General features: G+C 40.4%; 2 protein-coding genes across 5 annotated transcripts in view; one reads left to right on the top strand and one right to left on the bottom strand.

Annotated features, from left to right (window-relative positions):
* Positions 1-8,124, top strand: part of EZH2 (enhancer of zeste 2 polycomb repressive complex 2 subunit) — a 50,712-nt gene extending 42,588 nt beyond the window's left edge. For all 4 annotated transcript variants that reach the window (XM_041466145.1, XM_041466146.1, XM_041466147.1 and 1 more), the window contains exons 13-20: positions 2,372-2,412; positions 3,589-3,714; positions 4,085-4,263; positions 5,125-5,220; positions 5,838-5,919; positions 6,725-6,805; positions 6,910-6,994; positions 7,792-8,124. In XM_041466145.1, the coding sequence (XP_041322079.1) occupies positions 2,372-2,412; positions 3,589-3,714; positions 4,085-4,263; positions 5,125-5,220; positions 5,838-5,919; positions 6,725-6,805; positions 6,910-6,994; positions 7,792-7,852 (751 nt within the window). In that variant the 3' untranslated portion in view covers positions 7,853-8,124. The remainder of the gene's footprint in view (positions 1-2,371; positions 2,413-3,588; positions 3,715-4,084; positions 4,264-5,124; positions 5,221-5,837; positions 5,920-6,724; positions 6,806-6,909; positions 6,995-7,791) is intronic.
* Positions 8,125-10,157: 2,033 nt separating this feature from the next.
* Positions 10,158-13,354, bottom strand: part of CUL1 (cullin 1) — a 52,486-nt gene continuing 49,289 nt past the window's right edge. Inside the window, exons 20-22 of the mRNA XM_041466149.1 lie at positions 12,503-12,608; positions 11,636-11,749; positions 10,158-10,700 (exon numbers count right to left, since the gene is read on the bottom strand). Coding sequence (XP_041322083.1) covers positions 10,620-10,700; positions 11,636-11,749; positions 12,503-12,608 — 301 coding nt within the window. The 3' untranslated portion in view covers positions 10,158-10,619. The remainder of the gene's footprint in view (positions 10,701-11,635; positions 11,750-12,502; positions 12,609-13,354) is intronic.

Here is a 13,354-nt window from a genome sequence, read left to right on the forward strand (position 1 = left end):
ACTAACTGGGGGAACTTGAGCGTTTTGTGACTGTTTTTGGAAGTTACAAGGTGGTGAATGTACTCTTGGATTGTGCCAGTCAAAACTCCTGTTGAGCTGGTCAGTGTTGGCAGCCTGCTTCCTGCTGGCTTTTGTCATTGCCCACAGTTCCTGCTGCCACTGTGTGTCTCCAGCCCCCCTCTCCCTCCTGTGACACCAATCTCTCCAGAAGAGGGGCAGAGCAGATGGATGCCTTTCCCATTGTGACTGCCACCTGTAGTTTTCCTTCTGCTTTGACTTGTTACTACTGATGCTTTGTTGATGTGTGTGCACATTTGTGTGCATTGTGATAGTGCTTACCTTAGGAGAAAAAATGAAGCTGCTAATTGCTAATGAAAGAGTACTTTAAGAAGTCTGGCCATAGAATGCTTTTAAAGTTTGCTGTGCTAGTAGGTTCTTATTATCTTGGGGTGACAGACAAGTTTCCGTGAAAGACTTGTTCAAAAATATGGTATGTTACATTTTCCAAACACCAGGTAGACAAGAAAGAAAGTAGTTTGGTGTGCATGAGAGTAATTTAGTTAAAATTGCACTCCTTTTAGGCATATGAGAAGTGTCTTCTTGCAGAGTCAATGTCTCATAATTCATAAATATATGTTGGTAGCTTTTTATTCTAGAGTAAATCACTCTTAATAGGAATGTCATCTATTATAGTACTCTGTGATTCTGGGCTTCTTCCTTCCTCTCAGCCTTAGTTACTTGGACAAGTTTGCCTTTGTGTGTTTCTAACTTGTATGGGTTCCTTCAGTGCTTGTAAGAAAATAGGTTATTGCGTTAAATCTCATAGTAATGCTTTAAAAGGGCAATTTTATAGAGAATCTTATTTATCTGAAGCTGTTGGAGGGCGCTGCACACCATTTAGTTGAAGTAAAAGCTGCTATGCTTTCATGAAAGAAGTAGCAGCTAAAAAGTCCTATTTAAGCAGTTACAGTGGGAGATATTTTTAAAGAGTGCAAACTTCTGAGGAGTGTTGTATTCACTGAAAGGCAGAATGGCTTTTGTAGGTGTTCTGTGCTGGGAAGCTTTTAGTACCTGTGCTCATGAGTGTTTTGGGCAGCTCAGTAAATCTGCAGAGAAAGTGAGGTTGTTTGATGCAGCTGGCAATGTATTATTTTGCCCAGGGAATGAGGCTTCTCCCATATTGTCTTCATGTTGTTACATGATATACTAAGGAAGATATACTAAACTTTGCAAATCCTTAGTCTTATTTTTTTGTTATGTGTGTTCACTAAAATACAAGTGGTAACTAAAATGCAGAGAATTGAAGAAAAAATAAAACAGCTGATTTCTCCTTTAATTTTAAGGCTATGAAATTAAAAGTATGGTTTTCCTTTTGGTACTAAAGGTCCAGACAGGTGTTTTTGCTTGATTGTTTCTGCCACACCGTTTATGAAATAGCTGACATTCCCTGGCCAAAGAGCTTGCAATCTGAAATGGATACAAAATGAAGGGGTAAATGTAATTTCAAGAACTTTCAAGTATAGTGAATTATGTTATGCTAACCAAAAGCCATGTTACTCTTAAAAATCCACAGCAAAGCAACAAACACATATAATAAAATTCATCACACAACAAGAACACCACTTCTGGCAAAGGGTGTACTTGGCTGAGCTTCCTGAGAAAGGGGACACTGGAGGAAAACTGTAAGGACGTAAGAGAAAGGAGTGCAGGCTTTGAAGCAGAACGGGAAAGGCTCAGTGCTGCACCACCAGTCAGGACACCTGGGGAAAAGTGTCCAGCCAGAAGGAATACTGAGGTCCCATCTGGGTGGCTGTGCCAGGCAGACACTGTCTCCTGTCAAGTACTTGGAGCTCCTCAGGTGAAGGGTAGGACCTGGCTGTGATCTGTAGGTGACAGCCAGAGTGGTCCTGGGGCCAAGTCCTGTGCAGCAAACAGTTGTCCCATTTTGATCCCCTTGTTCAGGCATGACCCTCCAGATCTGCAGCTTTGTATCCTTCCCTTGCTGCTGCTCCTGCCTGCCAGAAGCAGCTCCAGCAGCCTGCTCTTGGCAGGGCTTCCTTCAAGGGCATCTGAATTTAAGCATCTCTAGGCTGGGCTGGGTGGGGACTGCTCGTCTGTGCAATCCTGGGACTAGAGGAATGGTGTGGGGAGTGGGGGGAGCAGCCTGCAGAGCTCTGATCTTGTCAAGCCCTAGACTGGGACAGGGTGGTTCTGCTGCAGCCCCTCTGACTCGTGTGCAGTTAGCAGGTGTTCACATCTCCAGAAACTTTCTCATCTTAAGTCAAGTGTGGGTACAAGATGCAGCTGCCTTTCCCAGCCCACTGCAGGAGGAGTTCCTGTCAACCTTCTTGTTTGTTTTGTGTTTTTGCAGGTTGTGGGCTGCTCATTGCAGAAAGATACAGCTGAAAAAGGGTTAGCATCTTTCCATTCAATTTATGTCCTGAACTTTTAAGATTCTACTATTGCTTTTTTTTTTGTTTTGGTTGTTTGTTGGGGGGGGGGCTGGTTATTTGTTTTTTTAATGTTAGGCCATTATGTATGTTCTGTGGGGAGCTAGAAATTTTAGGGGCATGAAAATTAAAAACGTAAACTCTCGCTTACACGTATTGTAGGGACAAAAGGTACTCTTTGGTTTAAATAGCTGGAAGAGCTCTGTATAATTCCATAAAAAGGAAAGGAGGCTGAGTTTACTGTGTTTCCAGTATGGCTTCATTGAAGCACAGGTAAAAATGGCATTAAGGATAGGAGCTGCATTAAAAAGTGTCGGTTTTTTTTTTTTTTTTTTTTTTTTTTTTTTTTTTTTTTTTTTTTTTTTTGTAAGCCAGCTTAATTTAGAAGTAGTTCTCTGAAAAGTTGCTGAGAATAGTTGGGACTTCTAGCAACATAAATAATTGATCAGTTTGTCTCTCTCATTTTTTGTTGCTGATTGCTAACTTGAGCATTTTTACAAATTTACAAATTCAGGCAAACCCAAAACATGCTCAGGAGTACTAATAGCAAATATAATTTATATAGCACCAAATTCTTGTAGCTGCTGTAAAGCTGTAGATTTGTCCCTGGTAGTTCCTTTCTTGCCTAGAAGACTTCAGCGTTGTCTGTACTGGAAAATGACTTGGGAAAGCACAGTGGTATAGTAATAATAGATTACATTGCCAGTGTTACCTGTTTGAAAGTTGATGTTGTTCCACATTAAAAATTGCTTTCAGTATTTCAGCAAATTTACTTTGCTGAATAATACCAGTGCTATTCCAAAACATGTCCTGACAGGAAATTATACCATTGTAGTTTTGTTTCTCAGTTTTCCACATAAACAGCTTTCAGCTCTGAATACTCAAAGCAGCTGAGCAATGGCAGAACGAGGTGCACTAGGAAGGCAGCTAATGGTGTAAAACACCTCACTAAGGTTACAGTTCTGGTTTTGTGTCTTTTGGGTTTTTAACCCCACTTGTTGTGGGTTTGGGTTTTTTGTTCATGTTTGGGCTTTCTTAATTAAATGACTGAAAGAGAATTTCTGCTTTAGAGTGAGGGGAACTGTATATTGTTCATTTGCAACTTTCAACTTTACAAAATGTTGCTATTTTTATTCAGATGGGTCATCGAATCACGTTTACAACTATCAGCCATGTGATCACCCACGTCAGCCTTGTGATAGCTCATGCCCATGTGTAATTGCTCAAAACTTCTGTGAGAAGTTTTGTCAGTGCAGCTCAGAATGTAAGTAAAACATTTAAAAGTTATCTATAAACTTCTCTCACTGTCCCACCACTGAGCTCTGTACTACCAGTCTGTCCATGCTGCAGGCAGTTACAGGAGCAGCAAATTGTGTCCAACAGTGTGAGCGTGTTCAGTTTAATTTGGCCCCTGTAACTGGCCATTGCATGAAGTCAGAAGCAGCCTTCAGACCTAAAATTGAGAAAGAGTTATTAAAATCAGGGAAGGAAAGAATTTGTAGTATTCCTGAATGTCCTATGCAGATATCAGTGGCTGTGTTAAATATTCTGATATGTTATAATCTGCACAGTCTTAATTTTACTCTGCATTTTTTCATACTTGCTGTTTTTCTTTTCCACACATTCCTTTGTAGGCCAGAATCGTTTTCCTGGGTGTCGTTGTAAAGCACAATGCAACACCAAGCAGTGCCCCTGTTACCTGGCTGTCCGTGAGTGTGATCCTGACCTCTGCTTGACTTGTGGAGCAGCTGACCACTGGGACAGCAAAAATGTTTCTTGCAAGAACTGCAGCATTCAGAGAGGATCCAAAAAAGTATGTCCAGAGTTATACAACTGCATGTCTGTTGCCTGGGTTTTGAGGTGTTCTTATATTTTCAAGCCAGAGAATGGAATTTCTTTGCCTTCATACTGTCAAACTGGAAAAGAAAACAAAAAAACCCAAACCAAACAAAACAGCAAGGAAAGGAGTTGTCACTTGTTAGCTTGATCATGTGCTGCTAAGTCTATCTACATTTTGTCATGTACCAATCAGTGTTTTCTGTGCATCAAGGCAGCAGAATATCTCCTTTTCCCCATTCAGGCTTTGCTTCTTAATTGCAAATAGGCTGCTGTTTTAAAGAGCTCAGCAGTCTTTCCCCAGATCAGCATAAAGAAGTTTATCCCAGAGCCTAGAAGCTGTTTCTTTTTTCAGTTGTTGATTCTAATGTATAAACTTGTGTACAGCCTACTAAAGTCTTGAAAGCCCATTCAGTTCTGGCAAATAAATCAAAAAATCAATAAGCCAAAGTTTATTTCTACTCTGGAACGTCTTCTCACAAAATAGTTGATTACTGAGCTAGTGAGGAGTGGGCTCCTGTCTGCAGACCTTTTGAGGTTGAAGTCTTTAGTAAATGAATTTTTATGTAACCCCCTCATTTCAAGGTGTCTTGAGCAGATTAAACTAAAATTTTTAATAGTTTTTAAATACTTGGTCATTTTTCTTTTACATATATCTTCTGATCCACAAGCTGTAATTTTAGTGTGTGTTTGATTATTAGAAGACTCTGGATTTGTCTGCACTTCTGGAGTTCTAACATAAACATTTCACAAAGTGATACAAAACAAAATGGAGAAAAACCCTGAACTCAAATCTAAGCCAGGCATATCAAAACCTATTGGTTTTTCTATTCCACAGCACTTACTATTGGCACCTTCAGATGTGGCAGGTTGGGGAATTTTTATCAAAGATCCTGTACAGAAGAATGAATTCATCTCTGAATACTGTGGTGAGGTAAGGATGGAGAACACTGGATATTGGTGAAGTTATGCATTGACAGTGACCGACCATGGGTGCCATTGTCTCTAACCTGGTGCCACGTTCAGACAGAGCCGTGTGCTGACTCAGTGTCACAGGCTGTAACTCCAGGCACAGGCTCAGACCCCAGGAGCGACACAATTGAAATGTCACAAAAATTTTGAAACTGGTTCTTGTGAGAAGGAGAGGCTGGAATGTTCTTTTTGTTTTAGATGGAATTTCCGTTCAGACATGCTTGGAATTTGGTGGCAAATTATTTAGAATAGTACTGAAAGTCAGTAGGAGCTTTCACTAAGCTGTATTCTGTAGCAATAAAACCCTGAGTACAGTACACAGTCCTGATTTTGAGAGGAGAAGCAATTCTTGCTTTTCTTCTGCTCTGAAACAGTTTATTTATGCTAAAAGCAAAGCATGGATGTTTGGTAAGTACAAAATGCTTGCTGAAAACAACACTTTGTTTGGGAATACTTTGAATCCCAGAGAATAAAAAACCTCCCACCTGTCTTTCAAAAGGCTGGAGGGGTTGACATTAAGATGCTGTGGTTACACAATGGAGGAGTGCTTCCCTTTTTTACAAGTGGTGTTTCTTTCAGATTATTTCTCAGGATGAGGCAGACAGAAGAGGAAAAGTGTATGACAAATACATGTGCAGCTTTCTGTTTAACTTGAATAATGGTATGTATTATGGTATGCATAATGGTATGCATTAGCTGCAACCCTTGGCAGCATAAGTAAAATATGTATGCTTAGCATTTTGTTCAGCCCTGTTCTTCTGCAGGCAGCAGGTAACAATGAGAATTTTTTTTCCACACATCTTTCCCTATCAGTGTGTGGATTTATCTTGTTGATAGTTAGTCTTTGGGGTTTTTTCTCTAAATGCTAATCAGCTAGATGTAGTGGTGGAGCCTGTTGCACAAGCAACTGTACAAGAGGAGTAGAACCTCATGGAGTAAAATTGTGTGCGGACATTAAGTAGACTAAAGAATGTAAAAAGCTTGCCAGGTGTTGTCTGAAGTAATTTTACTGAATTAAATCATCAGTAAGTTATGATGGTAATTGTGTTGGGGGAAAAAAGCCACTTGTGGTATGTGACTGCTGCCACTTGAAAAGAAAAATAGAGACTGCACTGTGTCAAGCATAAAATACTAGAAAATAGTTGAAATGAGGAAAAAAAACCCTGCTGCTTTATGTCAGTGTTGACTTAGCATATTTATGGAGCTTGTCCTTGTGGAATAAAGGTAGAGAAGCTTCAATGGGAAGCTAAGGTGGTGCCACTGTGGCAGGAGGTAAAGGAAAAGCACCGTGTGGAACAGCAGAGTTCAGCTGTTGTAGGATGGTGGGTGAGCTCTTCCATGGGGGAAGCTGTGCAATTATCTTAATCTGCTAAGATCCAAGCACACTAGGTATTAAACTCAGAAATGTGTTTGTAGGTGACCCATCCAACATTTGTGGGTTTTGTTGTTTTTTTCTGCCCCCTTAGATTTTGTGGTTGATGCAACACGCAAGGGCAACAAAATTAGATTTGCAAACCATTCAGTAAATCCCAACTGCTATGCAAAAGGTAAGTTTCACATTTACTTGCTTTTCATCAATGCATGAAATACTGGTATTTCTTCAAGATGCATTTAGTATTTGTACTAACATACCTGATTTCTTTTAAAACAGTTATGATGGTTAATGGTGATCACAGAATAGGAATATTTGCTAAAAGAGCCATTCAGACTGGTGAAGAACTGTTCTTTGACTACAGGTGGGTAGATGGGTTTCAGATGGGATTCGCTTTCAGTATCTGTGCAGCTCAGAGTTAATTCTTGTGCCTGCCTGGCCCCTGCAAGCCTCAGGTCTCAGCAGCTGAGAAGCAGCACTCCCCACACTGGTTTTGTTAAGCCAGGTGTCATAGCAAGACTGATTTGACCAATGCAGCTGGCTAAGAGCCTGCAAACTTGGAAAAGCAGCTTGTATAGAGCAAACTGTAGTGACAAATGGGGGCAGACTTTCTCGGGTTGGGTTACCTTGGTAGCAGTACAAGTTAACTCCCCCATCATTCAGAAATAGGCACGAATTTCAGAGAATGAAATTTCAGAATTACTACAGACAAATGTTTGTTAAGAATGTGTCCTTACTGTCCTCTACAATCATCTTACTTGGCAAAAAGTAAGCTGTCCAGTGGCAATACTGTGTAGGTCATCCTGGAGAAATGCAGTTGCTTTCCAGTACTGAAAATGAACTTCAGGACTCTGAGATTCAAGGTGAAAAAGTATGGAATTTTAGTGATTCATCTCCTCTTGATCAAACACCTCTGAAAGTAGTTTCTTGAGTGGGTCAGCAGTGTTATGCACCTGCAAATTCACGCAAGAAGGAAACACCCCAGCTGGTGAGGAAATGATGGGAAATCTAAGTATGAGAGTATTCCAGGCTGCGGTGCCATTCTGTCAGAAGAATGAAGCTGAAATGTTCCATGATACTGGTTTTTTTTGTAATTTTGGTTTTTTTTTTTTTTTTTTTTTTTTTTTTTTTTTTTTTTTTTTTTTTTTTTTTAAATTTCAGATATAGCCAAGCGGATGCCCTTAAGTATGTGGGCATTGAAAGAGAAATGGAAATCCCTTGACACCAGCTACCTCTTCTTTTAAACAAACAGCTGCCTTATCTTCAGGAATTTCTAGTACTGTGGGCAATTTTAGAAAAATACAAATGATGCAATTTGAAATTCTGTATTTGCAAAGTACTGTAACAGTAATTTATAGTAACAAATTAAAAAAAAACCCCTGACTTTTTATTGCCTTCTCACCAGCTGCAAAGTGTTTTGTACCTATGAACTTTTGCAATAATGTGGTGTGGTACATTTTTCAACCTTGAATAAAGGATACTTGAACTTCTTCACTTTTACTGGAATTGAGTTGGAATTTTGTGTCAGCCCCTTCAGAAAGCAATGTGAATTTAACCTGTAACTTCTGTGCAAAGGCAGCTCCATACTTGTCTCCTCCTGTTACTTTGGGTCACGTTTAACATCAGGATGAAGACGGAAACAGTGTAGATGGCAGTCAGGTGATTGTGGTGCTGCAGTGCCTCAGTGAAACAGGTGTGCTCTTGCAGCTTCTCAGCTCCCCTGGATGCAGCTAGATCCACATCCTCTGGAGTAATGGCTGCAGCCCAGAAACTCCTCCAATTGCCAGAGTAGCTGTGATTTCCGTGACAAACACTACTTTCAAGACAAAGCTGTGGCACAAGGTGCCCTTGCTGTGGCTTCTCTGAAACACCAAACTGAATGATAAATACAACAGTAACTACACCTATATTAAAAAGTTAAGAGATGCAGAAGAGAAATGCACAGTTTTCCTTCAGAAACGTTTAGACAGCAGGTAGATGTCTGTACAGGACTACCACATTTATTTTTTACTTGCTGGTGGATGTGGACTCTGCAGCCTTTTGTGAAGTAGAACACAATGCTCTGGTCAAACCAGCTGGAGTGGGAGGGCAGGCACAGGGTGGCATTACTGCAAAACTGAGTCCATGAAATCCTGTCCATGGTGACCAGTTACCTGCTGCACTGAGGGGGCTCCAAGCCTGGGCCTGAGTTCAGCTCTTCTGCTTCCACACTCCATGTACAGCAGGCAGCTGCCACATGCCCTCCACTGTGGTGGTGACCCAAGTAAGAATTAGGAGCTCATTAGGAAAAGAACAGTCCAAAAGTAAAAACCGGATTTTCTCCCTCCTCAGGTAGAGCACAGCTCCTGGTCTGAAGGATACACAGTACATAAAGCACTGCTTTAACCAGTGAAGGGCTTTGAAAGGAAGCTCAGAGCAGCTGATTTCTGGCCTTCCAACTAAGAAAGGAGTTCAGGCTGCTTCTTTGTTATCATAGCACATATACCCTGCTGAAGAAATCTATTACCCCTGAACTTTCTGCAAGAAGGTTTTACAAAAACAAAACAGCATCTTAGGAAAAAAAAATTAAGAAGCATCACTAGGTCCCCCATTCTAAATTTCCAAAAGCAACTTTGAGCAGCAAGATGCTTCTATTGCCCCTAATGGCAGTCTTTAGCTCTTTCAGAACAGAAATAGCAAGCGTACAAAATCTCAAGTGCAGATGACACCCCTCCCTTCTAGTAGTGCTCAGGTTTTTTTTTTAACCCAGAGTTCAACTGTAACCATTTCCCTCAAGAGAGAAACATTAGCAACACAAAACCTGGCTCCTTTCCTGCGAGAAGAAACACTGAACAAAATCACAGTTTGTATAAAGGGTAAAATGGCTACAGAAGTTAAGTTATTTTCAGGATCAAGATTAGAAAATATAGATTACCAATAGTGAGACCTGTGAGGATGGCAGCATTTTGCTTGTAGCATATGGAAAGCCAATACTCATTTCATAAAATGTTGCGAGAAGAATGGAATGAAGCCTGGTCAGTCAGGGTAGGTGTATTAACACTTTTAAAGTATTTTAATTCCCATCACAGGTTGCATTTAATGGGAATTGTTCTTCAGGAACACACTCAATTTTCTGCTCCACTCAAAGAAATGGGCAGCCTAAACCTCCTTTATTCTAGGCAGCATTTATGCAAGTGTGATGCACTTTATAGCACAATGAGCAATATTAAAACCAGCTCCAAGTTCAGATGACCAAGCACTGCCATATATTCTGAGCATTTTCTATTCTGCATATCTTATGAAATCATCACAAATTTCTTTTATTTTCAAAGTGCAGACATTTCCTCTTCAAAAAGAAATAACATGCACATATAATGACAGATGACAATATCTTCAGAGAACAAAATGTTTTTAAAGCACCAGAAAATGGGGAGGAAAAGCAAAACGAATTTCTAATAGCTTTCATAACCATTATACCTTTTATTTACATTTAGAAAGATAAGTCATGAAACTTAAAACAATAAAACCAAATGCAACTTGTACAGAAATCTTTTAAATTTTTTTTTATTATTTATCACACATTAAAAAATGAAACACACTATACAAATGGTTTTTCATAGCAGATTACACATGGGTCCATTCAGACTCGCTCTCCAAGTGCTGCCAACATGTATAAGTGCTGCCTGTGATGGCAGCTGTTTATCATATAGCCAATGTATTGATTTAAATGCAGTAGCATGCAACCCTTAAACGAGAAGGGTCTGATTCCTTTCTGTTCTTAAATTAGGTTAAATGGCATTGGTGTCCATATTTACATACTTGAAATGTATCAATCCTGAGCAGTTCTGATGTAAATCTGAGACTGGCTGATGGAGTCCTGGTCTCAGTCATTAAAAAGGGAGGTCCAAATGGCAGCAGGGTGGCTGCTATGAAGTTCTGTCGCTTTCATTCTTTCCATCACATACCTACTTGCTGAGTGTCACACAGTCAGGTAATTGCTAATAAAAATGCTAAGCCAAGTAACTGTAGGTGTCCTTCTCACCGTCTACACGTTCCAAGTACTCCTTCTCAATGAGGATGTCAATGCATTTCTGTGGGAGGAACAGAACAGAGGTAAGCTGTGGGACATAGGCATAAAAGCCCTCTATGAGGTTGCTCCAAACTTTGATTTTGACCCCTGTGGGAGTTCCCTGCCAAGCAGAGGACGGCAATAGGCAAAGGACACACACCACAGCAGTTCACTCTCCTCTTTCTGACCACATCCAAGCAGAAGGCTTTGCTAATCCACTAAACTGAATTGCACTTACTGCATGCCATTCCAGGGGTGTGACTGGGAGACCATCAGTATGCTGAGTAACTTCACAGTTTGACAGCAAATAAAGAATTAACCAAGATGCAGAGAGCTTATGTAAGGTCACAAAAGACAGCAGCAGCAGTGAGGGGCTGTCTGTGTAACTGCCCTGCACTGGTGCCAGTTTATGCAACTGCTCTCACCGCCTGTCCTTTGCCTCACCTACCCCTTGGCTGTGGATATAAAAACTGCTGGTGAGCACACTTAAACAAACTGATGAAGAAATTAGTATACATAAATCAATAATTAATATAATCAATATAATTATGAGTAAATAATTAAATACAATGCCCCCCCATCCCATGATTTTTACTGTAAAGGAAAGCAGGAAACTCTTTTATCAAGCTAACCCCAAGGCTGTTGTCCCACAACTGGGACAGCAGGAACAAAAGGTAAGCCTGGATCAAGGGCTATGGTAAGCTTACACTGATGTGAAAAAATGCAATCCAGTTACTATTTTACCACCACTGACAACAATGCGAAACATAGATATTGCCCTAAGAGAAATGCAGTATTTCTGGTTAAAGTATTTCCTACTTGCAACTCTAAAAAATCTGTCCTTGGCCATCCCATCTCCTTAGCTTTCCTTTTTAATTCAGAGGCATGTGTTTTTGTCTGTGTCTATATCCTCCTCACCTCCTGGAATCCAGGCTCAGAGATGTGGGTCTCACATACCTTAATTACAGGAACTCGTGGCTTGAACCTTGAGGACAGCTGTGTTAGCACTTCTCCAAGCAGTTGCTGGTGTTTTAGAACCTTCCTCATTTTCATGATTCTCACAATAGCAGCCTGCATAGCAAAGTTGGGAAAGTGTGTTTAGGAGCAAAGTACTTGTCCTCTGTGTAAAGCCATTTAACTCCCCTAGATCATGTCTGCCCATGCAGAAGCACCACCACAACCAACTCGAGCACCAGACGGGGAGAAGCTTTGCCCACAAGTGTCAGCTACTCACACAGACCAAGAACTCAGAGTCTCCACAGCACACAGTCATCAGAAGTGGTTTCGACACATGAATTTTTAGAACTGTGCTTACAGTCAGTCAGTCAGTCATAATAATAATAGCACCAACTGGTAACAAGAGCCACACAAAACTACTTGTGTAGCAAAAAGCTTTCTTTATATATTTAACCTTACTGTGACACTGTCTTAGTGGTACATCTGTATTTCCATCCCCTGCCTCTCAAGTGGATTCCAAATGAACTGATATAAAATCACTGTTGATTTCATACTACGTGGGTATTACTATTTTTTAGTTATTCAGTTTTCACCCAGGACAAGTTCTGGTGAACGTGTATCCAAGGAACCCAAACGCTCATCAACATCAGGTTAGAACAATGTGAATGAACACATCCTGTCTGTAGAAGTGCCTTCCTCCAGTTTCTAGTACAGACTCAAATCACCTTTAAGAATATTTTAAATACATTTTTTGAACTCTAATGTAATTAGAGCATGTTGTCTTCTAGCAAAAATTAGAAAAACCCTACAGTAAACTTCATTAAGTGATTACTAACATTTGTGACAGCATTCTGCAATAAAACTCACCTGAATCAGTAGTTTCCTGTCTTCCTCTATATTTTTGTGTGTAGTTTCTTGCTCCTGCTTCTGTTCAGTCTTCATTGGCACATTGATGTTTACCCTTAATTTTTTGCTATAAAGAAAAGCAGAAGTTAATGAACAATTAGATTGTTTAAAAACCGAAGAAACACAGAAAAAACTCCAAACAAAACCCAACTCCAAAATAAAAACCACAGCACCATAATTGCTTTACAACAACACAGGACTTTGGCTCTTCTCAAAACTTTAGATGCACTTATTCAAGTTAAAACAAAATTAAAATAAAAATAAAGAATGCCCACAACTAATCAGTGAAACAAAATACCTTTCTGGTGGGTGTCTGTGTATCTCACAGTTTACTGAATCCATCCTAGTGATCTGTGTAACTAGCACTGTACAGTTACATTGTATTCAAAATATTTCTGTGTGTAGTAAGAAGCTTGGAGTCAGTGAAGGGGACAAAGGAAGTCAATGGAAACAGAATCACCTTCTGATTTACAGACTGGATTCTGACCATAATGGGGAGAATCTCTTTGTTCTGTGGAACTGAGCTCTGCCTTTCTTTCACACGCTCCCTGGCACTGACAGCTGTGCTGAGGTGAGCCCACTGCCACATGCGGCCACTCAAGACAAGGTCCTGTGTCACAAGTGGGGAGCAAACCTCAGCATCAGAGCACCAGGGAGCAGAGGGCTCTCCTCAGACCTGTTAGCTGCCCTGGGGAGAGGATTACCACAGTGCTTTCCATCACAAATTGGGAAGCAACAGCTGCACAATGCAGCAACACTGAGCTGTTTCTACCACTGCATTAATGCAACAGATCACGAATTCTCAAACCTTTA

Source organism: Pyrgilauda ruficollis, unplaced genomic scaffold, assembly GCF_017590135.1.
Source record: "Pyrgilauda ruficollis isolate IOZ18807 unplaced genomic scaffold, ASM1759013v1 scaffold2, whole genome shotgun sequence".
Classification (NCBI taxonomy): Eukaryota; Metazoa; Chordata; class Aves; order Passeriformes; family Passeridae; genus Pyrgilauda; species Pyrgilauda ruficollis.